This window comes from Astatotilapia calliptera, chromosome 14, assembly GCF_900246225.1.
Source record: "Astatotilapia calliptera chromosome 14, fAstCal1.2, whole genome shotgun sequence".
In the NCBI taxonomy this organism is placed as follows: Eukaryota; Metazoa; Chordata; class Actinopteri; order Cichliformes; family Cichlidae; genus Astatotilapia; species Astatotilapia calliptera.
This window is the reverse complement of record NC_039315.1, coordinates 30,191,723-30,206,429: the sequence shown is the minus strand read 5'-3', so window position 1 is coordinate 30,206,429 and position 14,707 is coordinate 30,191,723. Positions and strand designations below refer to the sequence as shown.

At 41.4% G+C, this 14,707-nt stretch overlaps 2 protein-coding genes across 2 annotated transcripts; one reads left to right on the top strand and one right to left on the bottom strand.

Annotated features, from left to right (window-relative positions):
• Window positions 1–470: 470 nt before the first annotated feature.
• pnkp (polynucleotide kinase 3'-phosphatase) lies at window positions 471–8,181 on the top strand. Its single transcript, XM_026191587.1, has 17 exons — window positions 471–1,512; window positions 2,628–2,674; window positions 2,924–3,202; window positions 3,308–3,592; window positions 4,358–4,437; window positions 4,600–4,657; window positions 4,763–4,870; window positions 4,946–5,017; window positions 5,423–5,471; window positions 6,016–6,086; window positions 6,208–6,300; window positions 6,389–6,485; window positions 6,570–6,631; window positions 6,825–6,934; window positions 7,377–7,464; window positions 7,552–7,619; window positions 7,772–8,181. The coding sequence occupies exons 1-17, from the start codon at window positions 1,392–1,394 to the stop codon at window positions 7,890–7,892; spliced, it is 1,809 nt and encodes a 602-aa protein (XP_026047372.1). The 5' UTR covers window positions 471–1,391; the 3' UTR covers window positions 7,893–8,181.
• LOC113035827 (complement C2) lies at window positions 7,943–14,418 on the bottom strand. The gene is made up of 19 exons (XM_026191586.1): window positions 14,257–14,418; window positions 14,028–14,140; window positions 13,610–13,757; window positions 13,335–13,520; window positions 12,821–12,994; window positions 12,603–12,701; window positions 12,358–12,500; window positions 12,084–12,222; window positions 11,826–11,954; window positions 11,152–11,256; window positions 10,929–11,066; window positions 10,673–10,782; window positions 10,461–10,587; window positions 9,218–9,377; window positions 9,072–9,145; window positions 8,850–8,950; window positions 8,647–8,776; window positions 8,517–8,566; window positions 7,943–8,435 (listed from the first exon to the last, which is right to left on the bottom strand). The coding sequence occupies exons 1-19, from the start codon at window positions 14,306–14,308 to the stop codon at window positions 8,271–8,273; spliced, it is 2,343 nt and encodes a 780-aa protein (XP_026047371.1). The 5' UTR covers window positions 14,309–14,418; the 3' UTR covers window positions 7,943–8,270.
• Between the last annotated feature and the right edge of the window lie 289 nt (window positions 14,419–14,707).

Genomic DNA, 14,707 nt, shown 5'->3' with positions numbered 1-14,707 from the left:
TATTCCTGATTTGAATCCTGGGTTGTGTGAAATCCCAGAAATAAACCCTAGACAAAGTGAATCTGTGAACTAAGGTGTAGGTCTATTAGGTTATGTTGTGGCGATCCTCGAGTTGGGGCATTTGTGTTCATACTGGAGTGCAAAATTAAAACCAATGGAAGATGGACAAGAAAAGTTCAAAGCCACCAGGTGCTCAGTTTAGAAAAAATAGAAAAGAAGAGGAAGAGAAACGAGCAAAGGATACAGGTAAGCAGATGTGTCATTGGATAATGGCAGGTCATCCTGAAACAATCAGAGTCAAAATCAGAATACTGAGGGAGTGTTCGCCCGGGGGCGCCAAACAGGCTAGGACCGCCACTGCTGATACACCCTAAACGAGTATGTAGAGAAACCTGCTCCTCCTGTCATCTTTAGTAAATAGTTGTGAATGATGAAAAGCACAACACAGAACTTTCTGGAGGTAAAATAAACAGCAGAATATGGTGTTTTTTTATTCTCTGGGTTTTGCATTATATCGAAGTATTACATCTTTCAGCTTGACCATAGCGTGATTACACTTTATTCGTTCGTCGTTCCGCTTTAGACTTAAAGTTTGCATAATAAATAGTGATCACTTGTCCGTCACACTAAATTAGTCTTTAGATGAGCTTTTAGCTGAAAGTGTAACCAGAACAATGTGTTACTTTGTCTTATTTCCGTATTATCTTTTTCTCCCGTCTCGCCCATTAAAGGACCTGAAAAGGAAAATAGTGACTCACCAATACTGATGTGTTAAATATTTAACTCCTTCGGTGACCTAGAATGTTGTTGCGCTTTTCTTTCTGATAACACGGTACCAGTGCCGAATGACTCAGAAACCCAACAAAAATAGTTTTCTTTATCCTGTAGGGTTTGTTTTGTTTTTTTACCATGTGATTGCGCAGTCCAAAATGATTGTACATTATCATTATTAGATTACGCATTATATGTATATGTATATATATATATATATTTTTTAAAAACTTTAAAAGTTATTTCAACGCTGACTTTCCCCTCCAAAAAAGAAAAGAAACCAAATAATTTCAGCTCCTGCTAGCTTGACCGCGACTTTGCTCATGTAACCTACACTTTGAGCGGAACCTCACGCGGGGACGACGTTGCTAAACGTAATTATTTTTGCGTCGGACCGCGGGGACAACGCTGCAAAATCAGACCCGTGTAGTTTGTAGTTCACACATTCTTCAAGTTTTTCTTTAGAAGACGAAAAGAAATTGAGGTAGTTGAAGTTGTAATGATGCTAAACACTACTGCGTGAGGCCGTTTAATGTCCTGTACTTTGGCTTGACTTAAAAAAAGACTCTTAAACACAACATATTAAGGGGCAAACAGCCTCTCTGTGGCCGCTTGTTCGAATGTCCTGCACGCTGGTTGGCGCCTCTGGAGCTCGGATCTCCCTGGAAGATGGACGGGCTGTGATTCTGGGCCGGGATCCGGACACTGGTGTCACAGATAAGAAGTGCTCCAGACATCAGGGTGAGGCGTCCCGCTTATGTGTCACATTTATCGCGAGACTCTAGATTTAAATCTGCGAAGCTGTTAGTGCTCGTGCTCTGCTGAAGCTTAACTTTATAACAAACCACCCTAAAGCTGTAAATTACTTTACAGTGTACAACGCAAGAAAATACTGCTAATGTGGCTGTAAGCTTTAATTCATTCATGTATTTATGTGAGAAAGTAAATCAGTGGGGCTGACTGAGTTTTGTGTTTTGAGTGTCTTGCATTCACTCTACAAGTCACTAACAGGGATTTAAACTCATGATGACTGAACTTTGGTTACAGTTTTACATACATACATATGTACTTAATAAGTGAGGAGCTTAAAATTGCATCCACGGGGAGTCAAATAGAGCAAGAAAAAGAACCAGGCTGGTACTTTTTTTCTCTTTGAAAATCAGTAGGTATGTATATAAATGTTTTAGTGGGGCCAGATGTGCCCTACAATAGTTTTTTGGGAATCACCATATTGGTGCATACATACAGTTTTTTGCCTGGTAGACTGAGTTATCTTTGATATTTCTCATAGGTTCAATTAAAGAAATGGCAACAAATGACTGTGTTCTTGCAACACAGTTTGGAATTGGTTCTTTAGCTTTTATTTAAAGACACAACACTACTTCCTTCCTTGACTAGTTCAGTGTTAAGTGGCCTAAAAAAAAATAAAACAAAACAAAATTTAAAAAAACATCTCTCTGAAAACGGTCAGGTACAAGGAGTGGGTTGAAAATGAGTGAAAAAGCAGCTAATGTCCAAAGAAAACTTTGAAGACCTTGAGAAATCCAGGAGGACTATTACTCAAGACTTATTTAAAAAAAAAAACAAGTCTGTTAAAGTATAAAGACAACATGGGTGGCTCAAGACCTTTTTTGCACAGTACTGTATGTAATGGCACATGGTAATTTTCAAAATTAGCCGAGGCATTTTTTTTATGCATTTAGTTTTCATATTGCAAAATAAAAACTGCATTTAAATGGAAAATCTGCATTAAAATGAGTTAGAAAGTTGTTGTTTTGTCTTCTTTTAGTTTTTTTGGTCCCAGCTCTAGATGTGTATACATACGAAATGTGTGTGTGTCTTTTTATTTATTACAGTGAAGGTGGTGGCTTGCTTTGCAGACCAGGATGTTGTTGTTACACAGGTATGAAGAACAAACACTGGGTGCCTCCACAGTAGAATAATGACCCTGCCTGTTAAACTAGAGCACACTCCCTTCAACATCACCGCGAATTAATATTTAACCCCAAGCAATTACACCTGATCCACAGCAACCGGCGTGTCATTATGTTCAAAGCTGATGTCAGCACATTGTCCTCTTTGTCCACTCTTGTTACCTCACAGCTCATGTGCTAACTGTAACTGCTACAGTCCAATGTCCATTTCTCCACAGCTGGGTCCCAACCCCAGTTCTCTGGATGGTGAGAAGCTGGGCCGGGGTCAGTCTGGTAAACTCAGCCATGGAGGTACTCTCTACCTAGTTAACCAGAGCCACCCATTCACACTGAACTACTCTCTGAGCTCCAATGGAATCACCTCCAGCACGGCACAGAGAGGGCTGAAAGCAGCAGATAAGACAAAAGGAGGGACGAGTTCAAAAGAAAAAGAGGCACAGTCCAGTCCCACACCCAAACGCAACATAAAGGATTTCTTCCCCAGCTCTCCCATGAAGGTAAACCTCTGTGATGTATTGATTCATGGATCTAGCTGTCTACAAGCATATGTATAAAGAGAAGCCAGAATGAGAGAAATTGCTGTTTTGTTCCTTGTTATTTAGTCATCTAAAAGGCAACTGAGCCCAAAGAAAGAGCAACCTGAGGTGAAGCGCCAAAGAATAGAGGAGGAAGCTTCTGATTGGCAGATGAAAGAGGAGGAGGATGAGGAGGAGAGACTGGCTGGCGAACGGCTCAAGTACCTTCAGGAATTTGCCAAAAAGTCCCTGACAGAGGAGAGCAGCAGCAATCAGCCGTCATCGTCTTCAAAACCAAGTCTAAAGAGCAGCTGGCAGCAGTTTGGCAGCTTAATGGTTTACACAGCCGCTGGTGTCAAAGGGAGTGACAAGGTGGGGAGTGATTCATTCAGATGATCAGCAGATATGGAGTCTTTATCTACAGCAGGCAGTGTTTTATATAACGTTCAAATGAGCGAAAGACCTAAAAAACTCTGCAGCATATCATGTTCAGCTCTTCTCAGAAAATTAATCAGCAACTCTTTTTGTTATTGTGTGAACTGGGATCCAAAAGGTCAAAAAATGCACCCATCAAAATAAAAAAGCCTTACCTGATTAAAATCACGACCGTTTACCCCTTCAAGATCATCTTCTCAGGCTCCTCTGGAGGTCTTCCATCACAGCTGCTTCTTTTTTTTACATTTCTCAGTGGAATTCCCATCCTGTCCCCTTTGATTTGTGTCTGTCCAGTGACTGCTGGATCACCTCCAGTGTGTCACATGGATTCAAATATGCTGTGTGGGGTGAGCAGTGGGCAGAGATTTTGGTATTGAGGTCTGGGTGCAGGGAGGAGGGGAACGGGGCACTGAGCATGCTCCTGGTCTCGCTGTGTGAAAGGCCCGGCTGCCATCACCAGCGATGATCCTTCATGTGAAATTTGGGTCAGTTTGTCAGAGGAGTCGGTGCTTGCTGCCTGAACGAGTTTAAGGTTTGTTTGAACTGCAGAGCTCATGATGCGTGCAGTCGTGGGCTTACACACCAGAGTTGCATGAGCAGATGAGCTTGACTCGGAGATGAAAAAGATGTTAAAATTCAGGTTTATGTGTTATGCACAAGGTTTTGTGAAAGATATGGCTAATTTGCCTCTTCTAACTCCAGATCGCTGGGTTTGACATTGATGGCTGCATCATCACCACCAAGTCTGGCAAAGTCTTTCCCACAGCACCAGACGACTGGAAGTACGTCTGCACTCCTCAGCTTTTCCTGTTCATCTTTCTCATTCCATTTTATTTGATTTTATTAAGAGTTACAAATAAGTGTCTGTGTTTTCTTTTTTTTCCGTAGTTTCATTTCCAGATTGTTTGTCAGACTTTCACGGTTTGTTTGTGTTCAATTACCAGAATTTTGTACCCAGAGATTCAGCCCAAGCTAGCCAGCCTGCTCAAGAAAGGTTACAAGGTGAGGAGAAGCTAATGTGATGCTAATGCTAAAGTGTACTTTTGCAAGGTTAAATTTGATTTGCTCTGGCAGCATTTGTCACTGGGTTTGTCTCTTGTCCTGCAGGTGGTCTTCTTCACCAACCAGTTGGGGATTGCTAAAGGCAAACTGAGACCAGAAGTGTTCAAGTCCAAAGTGGAGGACATCCTTGCCACTTTGAAGCTGCCTGTGCAGGTTGGTCATGTTGCATGAGCTGGTTCCCATTGTTTATAGTACTATTTATAGGTGATCTCACTGTCTGTGTTTCAGGTGTTTGTAGCAACAGGTCCTGGTATTTACAGGAAACCAGTCATGGGAATGTGGAATCACCTATGTGAGAAGGTAAATGCCAGGTAACATCCTTGAAAAAGGCGCACACGCCCACTTAAGAGCCACACCTCATCTGTTATTTACACAGACACAGCCTGCACAAAGAAGCAGTTAACAGATGTGATGAGTCATAGAAGCCGCACTCATCTTTTCTCATTTCAAACAAAGAAGAGTAAGACAACAAAAAGTAAATGAAAAATCCTTTGATTTGATTATGAAATCATTTTAAAAAGTCATGTGATCCACAAACACAGTTTTAATGAACAGGACCATTAAAAACGATCCAATGGTGTAATGAGTGTATGTATTTTAATGTGTTTATGTGAGTGTAACATATACTTGTGTTTCAGCAAGTCCTTATTAAAAAATATATTATTATTTAGTTTGAATGTTTTTGCATGTATGTTTCCCGCTCAGGCCAATGATGACGTGACTGTTGACATGACGCAGAGTTTTTATGTTGGAGGTGAGTGATCCCAGCTTCTTTTCACAGTGAGCTGCCCATACGTAATGCAGGACTGGCTGTTATCTAGAGCCCAGCAGTGAAGAGTATAAATGCTGAAATCTGAAATAATACTGAGTAACAAGTAGGAGTGTGTGTGTGAGAGAGAGAGAGGCTTGAAATGCATAGAATTAAGTGCTAAACAAATCTAAAGTGGGACTTGTATGGCACATTTAGTGTCAGGAAGACTAGAACAGTGTTATATAAGTGCGAGTACATTTAATGTTTTATTTTTTTCTCCTGTTTGCTTATTTTTTTGTCCATTTATTCCAGCTGTTGTCACAGAGCACAAACTTGTTTTCATCATAAACAGAAGAAAATGTCGGGCTATTTTTGAACATTTAACCATTGTTAAATTGCGCGTTACCTACTAAGTTCTGCAGTTTGGAGACTAAACTAACTTCAGTCCCTCCCCCGTCTCCTTCCTAAATTAACCTACGCATTAACTCAATCACATGCAAGCTGCACAAACATGCACACACAGCGTGTGACTTACATCTGTGCTCAGATGCCGCAGGAAGACCAGAAAACTGGGCTCTAGGGAAGAAGAAAAAGGACTTCTCCTGCAGTGATCGCTTGGTAAGAGCTATGTTAGCAGCTTAGAGGAAACCCTATTTACACTCTTGATCTTTTGTGGCATGTCAAGTATTACCTGTTGTCTCTTTATGTTAACGGAGGATGTATATTTCTTATGTCATAGTTTGCTCTGAACATCGGATTGCAGTTCTACACCCCAGAGGAGTACTTTTTGGGTTGGAAGCGCGCCCCCTACAACCTGCCTGAACTTAACCCTGTGGGTACAATATAGACTGTACATATTACACTATATATGTCTTCTGCTTCAGTGTTTCGTTGACGCTTGTCTTTATTTAAATCGCTAGACTAAGCTCGACTCTGCTGCCAGGCTGTACGACCCACCGTCTGCCTCCCTCACCTCCGGTGACACCGAAGTCATTGTTGCCGTGGGATTCCCAGCATGTAAGAAAACCACAGAGTCATCGTTCTGTTCTCACCTTTGACAAACACCCTTCTGATCTCATTCTGTCTTCCTTTGATCTGCAGCGGGTAAATCCACCTTCTTCCACACCCACGTTATTCCAAAGGGCTACGTTTATGTCAACAGGGTGAGTGGCGCTTGCGGCAATATGTGCTTATCCACTTTAATTTTGTCTTTGCACCGAACTATTTTAACTATAGTGAAAATTATCTATATGGCATATATGGACTGGTTCTTATCTGGTGCTTTTTTTACTCTCCCTGAGCACTCAAAGCATTTATTCACACACATTGACACCTCTCCATTTGTTTCCGGGTCAGGACACACTCGGTTCGTGGCAAAACTGCGTGTCGGCATGTGAGCGTGCTCTGAAGGAGGGCCGCAGCGTCACCGTAGACAACACAAATCCAGACCCAGAGTCTCGCAAACGGTAAAGCACCTCAGTCTGAGTGCATGTGTGGGTGTGTGTCCTGACTTGTCATAGTACCCCCATATCTTCAAACCCACCTGACCTGAACACTCACTGGGCTGGGGAGTCATTCAAAGATGAACACGTATCCAGTATCTACCATCACATTCAAAGTATATATCAGATATTTGCAATCAGGGTGGAGATATTCACCCTGTTTACACTGAAGTCTAATAGAGTCACTTATCTGCTTGGTGTTTCTGGAATCAGCTCACCAAAGTCTGTCACATTGAATTATGTGACAGACTGTTTGACTCTGGTGCTGTATTTCAAGTTTGATAAGTAAAGAGAGAGAAGAGCCATGACAAGCACTAATTTTACCCTTACAGAAAAATGCTCTCAAAGTGATTGTTATTGTTGTGTTTCATCATTTTATTTTTGTTCCTTTGTGTGTATTTTGTAGCTATGTGGATGTGGCCAAAGCAGCAGGTGTTCCTTGTCGCTGCTTTCACTTCTCTGCCACTCTGGAGCAGGCCAAACACAACAACAGGGTATGACTCACTCGTCCACACTGCCCCATTATACACTCGTGGGTTTTTGTGTTGTGTTTTTTTAAAAAGCATCATTATTGTCGGCAGTTCCGTGAGATGGCTCCGTCAGACAGCAAACACGCCAAGGTCAATGACATGGTTTTCCACAGCTATAAGTAAGTAACACTGGTCAGGAAGGACAGCCCTCCCTCCCTCATTCTTTAAGTTTAAGACATATTTGTTTGTTGTAGCAAAAGGCCCATGTCTACCATTTTCAGTACCGGGTTAATTCTTTATTCTAAAAGATTCTCCGTCTCTCCCTGAACAGGAAACATTTCCAGGCTCCTGCTCTCTCCGAGGGATTCTCCGAGATCCTCCAAATCCATTTTGTTCCAAGCTTCAAAGACAAGCAATCAGAAACTCTGTTCAGACAGTTTTCTGAGGGCTGACTGGACACCTTTTACTTTACTGACAAAGAAAAAACACAAATGGTACCCAGTAACATCAGCAGACGTCCACATTTATTTCAGCCCAGTGTTTTCAAGCTGCATTCAGTAAGATCTCTAGCCACAAAGTCCAACTCCAAAGTCAGAGACGTTATTAAAATGGTGTTTTAACAAAGGCCAGTTGAACATCTATATGAATAAACATAACAGTAGTTTGATGCGTCACGTAGTATGTACGTTGTGTAATTTTACTGCACAGCTTGAATATGTCAATAAAGCTTTAGAAAATCTATTTGATTGGTTGTAAGTATTTAAGTTTGGAGAGAGTTCACCTCCTCTGTGTTTGCTCTGTTGAAATCTGCAGTCTAATCCTGGACCCGCTCAGTTTATCTCAGGCAGGAACTGGATCTCCTTCCCCAGATGCTGCTTCAACCACGGCATTATCTTGAAGAGGTCAATGTGAAAGTCTCGAGCATCTGGAGGAGGCCTCCTCGTGTATCCTATTATTTTACACACATCTACGATGCCCCAAGACACCACACCAACCTGGTGATTAGAGAAGGAAACTGTCGCTTTGATCCTGATTCCCCAGCAAAGTTAGGCTCTTATAAATATCGGCAAACTGACCTGAAAGTAGCGCTTCTTTTTCTGCAGAAACAGGGACCCACCAGAATCGCCTAGAAAGAAACGCATTGAGCTGTTAGGTGATTCCGATGTTGGTCAAACTGTTAGGATTACTATGCAGAAGAGACCAGACCTTGGCAGGTGATAGCATCCTGATATCCTGCAGTTCCCCCAGAGCAGAGGAATCTGTCAGGTACAAACTCATCCAAAGTCACATCCGTGTGCTCCACAAGCTTCCTTGCCTTCTCCACACAGCCAAGCCTCTGCAGACAAATGATGCACTGTAACAAATCCCTGTTAACACAGTACTGATGATAAGATGAAAGCAGCGCTCACCTGACGCCCTGTATGAATATGTGTTTCTTTGCGTTTGTTGCTTCCTGAGATCTTATGATTGAAAAAAGCAGGAGTCTGCTCGAGCGTTAGTAACTCCACTCCTGGAACATTAATTTTATTCAGAATAAATTATCATTTATTCAACGATTTATCCTCAGTTTTGTGTCACACTATAACAGACTCATCACAAATCACGTTGTGGAGAAGGTAAAGGTCACGTACTGTGGTCTGCACAGGTAGAGTTGACTTTCTTCATGGCTCGGGAGCCTGGTACGGTGCATGGCAGGCAGATGGGTCTGTTGTACGGCACACAGACAATAAGCATGACAAGAGGATTCGAAACGCACACAATGTATAACTCGTCTTACCTGGCCATCCATGACAGTGGGATGCTCCTGTTTGTCTCCACCAGAGCTACATCATAGTCATAAAACTCTGAGACGTTTCTGTGTTTGAGTGCGCTGGTGCTGTAGCTGGGGTGCATGATCACTCTCTTAAATTTGACATTTGACTGGGAGGGTGGGAGACCTGAGGACAAACAACCACAGCCTATAACACAATGATTAGCACCTGCAGTTTATTCATTAAAAGCTAAACTAGGATTAAATACTCCTGTTGTGTTCGGGGCAAATCTGACTGATTTACAAATTAAAAAACTCAAAAATATTGTGTTTTACATCTGATTGCTTCAAGGCCTTATGACATCCTCCACACTATGCACTTGAACATATAAAAGTGATGAGCACCTCTTTCGTTCAATTTTGACTGTTTTTATCAATTTTGTTGCATCTGTGGTGCTCCCGGTCGAAAGGAAATGAATGGGAATCCACCCCCACACCCCCCCAGAACCCCCCCAGAACAATAAAGTAAGGGGTTGCACACAACTGGAGGGTTTTAATCAGGATTAAAAGATGACATTTTTATGTCATTTTTTTAGGATTTAGAAGCAAATTACAAAATTAACTGGGATTTCTTTTTAATTGATCGTGAATATTGAAACTAAATTACAATTTAAAAGAACGTATTAAAATTAAAACTTTATCAGCAATTAAAATGAAAAAGGATTAAAAAGAATATTAGAATTAAAAAGTAAATTCGATTAAATTAGATTATAATTTGTCACCCAGCTTTAAACTTGAGTAAGATAAAAAGGTAAATTAGAACTAAATTAGATAGAAATATGATCAAATAGAAAATAGGATAAAACACTATATTACTGATTAAGACTTTTTTTTAGGGTTAAAAACCACCTGATTAGGATTTAAATTAAATTAGAATGAAAAAGTAAACAGAATTCATATTTAATGAGAATCTTAAGATTAAGATTAAACACTAAATAAGGTTTATAAAATGGGATTATACCAAAGTAATTCACTAACAGTTTTTTTTATTTTTATTATTGAGTCCATAGTAACATATTTATATTTTATAATTTCAGGATAGTCTGTGCAACGAACTATCCTGACTTTTTATGTAATTTCACACATTTATTATGTAGTTTCACTGGTCTGGCCACCTTATGATCTAAATGGGCTGTATGTAGCCCACAGTGTAAAATGATATTGACGTCCTGATCTACACATTTAAGAATTTTCCACAATAACCACTGACCATATTCTATGTCCAGCTGCCGTGGGACACTGCCCGTGCTTTCTCTGGCAAAGCAATGAGCAGCCGTCAGCACCCAGTTCTGGCTTACAATGGATCCAAAGCAGGACTTGTCCTTTCCCCATTCAGGCTACAGGGAAGGAAAATGTCAGTATGTAAAAATCCACTCGATAATATTGAACACAAAGAATTCCTTATTGAAATAAAGTTCTTACTGATTTCAGAGTCACGTGCCAGGGGGTGGTGTAAGCTCTCTTCCCGCCGTCCTGCTCATCCTTGGAGATGTCTTCCTGAGCCACCCCACACATGGTCACACTCTCGTCACCTGATTTATAGATTAAACAAATGAATGTTTCCACTTCAGTTTTTCACTTTTGTTTTTTTCAACAAACATGAAATGTGAAAGATAAATCACTAATGTTGTTTCATTTGGCTGTTTTGTGTTAGAGTGGAGGGTTGACTTCCACTTACTAATGATGCTGTTGAACACTTCTCCCAGTTTGTCATAATCTTTGAGGATGAACACGTGAGTCTCACCACGTTTTTTTGAGGCCAAAGAATTCAACTCCTCTTTATTCACCTTCTCCTTGACGCCAAACACATAGACGTCTGAAAGTGCACATGGAAGCATAAATGCAGATAAGTGCGCCAACTCCAGCTCAGCCTTTTTAATATGTTATTTCCATCACAATACCTAGCATTTTCTCATTTGTATGGTCTGGGTCTGGGTTACTATAACCCAGCAAATGCCGGATCTTTGTGAGGACAATCTTAGCCGATTTCCCTGTGTTGGAGTAACCTGTGGGTAGATAAACATTAAGACAGAATAAATGTTGACTTTTATTTTCTGATGATATTTTTACAGCACTTTTAAAACCAGCATTACAAAGTGCTTTTCCAGAAACACTTTGTGTTACAATGTGATATATATAGTTCGCCTTGTAATCGGAAGATTGCCGGTTCAAGCCCCGGCTTGGACAGTCTCAGTCGTTGTGTCCTTGGGCAAGACACTTCACCCGTTGCCTACTGGTGGTGGTGGTCAGAGGGCCTGGTGGCGCCAGTGTCCGGCAGCCTCGCCTCTGTCAGTGCGCCCCAGGGTGGCTGTGGCTACAATGTAGCTTGCCATCACCTGTGTGTGAATGGGTGGATGACTGGATGTGTAAAGCGCTTTGGGGTCCTTAGGGACTAGTAAAGCGCTATATAAATATAGGCCATTTACCATTTATATATATATAAAGATGGTCCCAAATCCTTTGTAACGTCACTCAATGTATTCAGACTTTCATTCTATTCAGACTATATCATCTTACATATTCAGACTTAGTGTAATATATACAGCATTAAAACAGTGTCTCCGAGTGTTGTCACCATCTGTTGCTATGATGATGATGTTCTGGGTCTCATTAAATTGATTGTTGTTGCGCTTAAAGATGCTCATCCTCTCTTCGACGCGCTTTAGAGCACCGTGGATGTTGGTGCCTGTCTTGCGCCCGTGGCCTGTAAGTGAACAAACAAAGAGGAATAAATCACTATGGAAATAAATGCATCACAGTTGTGATGCTATGCAGACTGACTCAGATCAAAAGACGTGGTTTTCCAATAAAGGCAGAACAAGCAGAGTCATACTCGTGTAGTTAAAATCCATGATGCTCCAGATGACGTCGTCAATGTTACCACTTTCTTCGTCTATGATGTCGACGATGTCTTTGGCCTCGGTGGCAAAAGACAACACGTGGAAATTCAACTTTACATCGTAACTGTCCAGCTGGAGAAAAAATGAAGAACATGAGTGGGTTTCTTACTCGCTGAAAGAGGAAGACACATAAACTAGGATCATAAGTGCATCAAGGATTTCACTGTTGGGTCTCAGGTCGTCACGCTGAGCTGTTTCAATGCTGACCTTTCTGATCAGAGCAATGGTGGCATCCCTGGATTTCTCAAACTCCTCCCTTTCGATGCTTCCTGATGTGTCCAGTAAGATGTAGATGTGCATACGGCTGACTTCAGCCACGCGGAAGGTTCGGCCAAAGGAAATGCTTTCCTCTTAAACACACAAAGTGGATTTTTCTTTTTTTTTGGCTTTTTGTTACTGATTATGTGTATTCCAATTATATCAACATGTGCTTAACATTTCATGGTAACCACCTTTCTTTTTGTCATCAGGTGACAGTACATCCATTAGTCCTGCAAGTGATCCCGTCATGGCTGCAGCCACAGCACTGGGGGAGTCAAAGGTATTTGGACCTGTGACAAAGCAACACATTGTTAATTTGCTGTCATGATGCTCAATTTTCTTTTCTTTTTTTGTTATTAAAGAATTAATGTCCTGTGAAATTATAGACAGAAAACTAAATTTTAAGCACCATGGCAACGTGGTTTTGATCCGCTCCATTCCCGGTGCTCCAGACAGAATCTTTCAGCCGACCCGAGCAGATCCAGACCGGTCTGACACCGGTAAGTCAACTTTTCACCCCTGAAGAACCGGCCTCCTGACCTCAGGGCACCGGGTGGGATCCCCGGGTCATCACAGTCATCAGCTGAATTTGCAAACAGATGCAAAAAATATAAAATAGTGATTTCTGGGAATTTCAGCATCTTTGAAAAGGCTTTTCATGTTTTCACTATTACAGTGACTAAAGAATTAGGTTTTATTATAAAAAAAAGCAACTATGTAGCATGTTGAAATTATGCAAATGGTCTTTTTGAGACATCAGAATATTTGCACGTCACAATGAAATAATATTATCATTGCAGTGTAAACTGCAGCATAAGCAAGTGTGATAAACTGGAAGAAGACCCGTGCAAACGTAAGTGGAGTTCCTTAAAATTATATGATTCATACAGAAAGATTTGCTTTTTAATTTCTTCTTTTCTCACCATGGTTGTTACAGATGGGAGTTTCTCCCGTCCACTCCCCAGAGAGAGTGCAGTTTCTCTCAGCTGAGCCATACAGGGTGAAGCCTTCCTGGCAGGAGAAGCTCTGTGTCGCCCCAACAGCAAACCACTGGTCCCTGGGCCAGAAGTCACCATGATCCAGCTGCAGCTGAGCCGGACACAGCACGTCTGGGTGAGAGGAAGATGTATGTGCACACCAGAATGGGACCGCTTTCATGTGTGTATGATACCGAAGGCATCATCATCATCAACATTACCTTTGCATGTGGCCCTAGATGCAAGCCTCCCACTGGCTAGTCTCATGGGCGACCACTCCCCATGTTCTTCACATGTCCTGTAGCTAACTGGGGACGGGTATTTCTCTGGACCGCAGTGATAGGTCAGCACGCTGCCCACCAGCCCTCCCTGGTGAGGAAACAAACAGTTGTTTAAATAAATAGATTAGGTAACATGAGGTTTTCCAGTAAAGCCATGTCCCTGTTGCATCACTTGGATTTTATTTTCTTTTTTTGTTTTTTTATCATAACCAGAAAATTCTAATTCTTCTGTTGTCAGCAACGTTAAAACTGCACTAAAACTATGAGAACTAAAACTGAATATTTACACTATTTAAAATGCTGTACATTTGCATTTTACTTAAACCTCTCCCCCAGGTGCACATATTACTTTTGTTACCTTGGAGTAGGTGACATGTCCACCTTTGATGCTCTCTGTGACCGAGCAGTTCACGGGCTCTTCATCATCGTACGTTTCATATACATAGTCGTAGTCGGTCTTTTGCAGGGACCCTAGAGCGCACGCAGTAAAACTGTGGGTAACAAACATGCAGCTCTGCACGCACACATGTGGCACCAGTCCACACACATCTGACACAATCAAATGCACTTAAAAGTGAAATGCTCACCTCTATGGACCAACACGAGGAGGAGGATCCATAGTATAGACCTGGGGTGCATGGCTGGTCTCTGTAGCAACTTCTTTTTTACCTTTAAGTAACAGAAGCCGCAACAAGAGTGTTTCTATTGACATGCAGTCAGTTCCTTTATTTGATGACTGATTACCCATTAACACAGAGGACCTAACGGGAAGAGGAGGCATTGAGCAATTTAGGACAGAGGACAAATAAAGTCACTCACTTTTAGTTTTGATCTCTTTCTCTTTCTTCAGGATTATCTGAGGTCTTGTTCTATTCAGTGACACATTTGAAATACTTAGTGAACACAAACCAGACACCAAACTGGTCACTGTGTCAGAGAATTTAAACTGTTAAAAAAATAAATGACTTGTTGGCTTATAATCTGTCAAACAAATATGTCAAACATGTCTCTCATGAATGATATTGAGTCATTTTGACC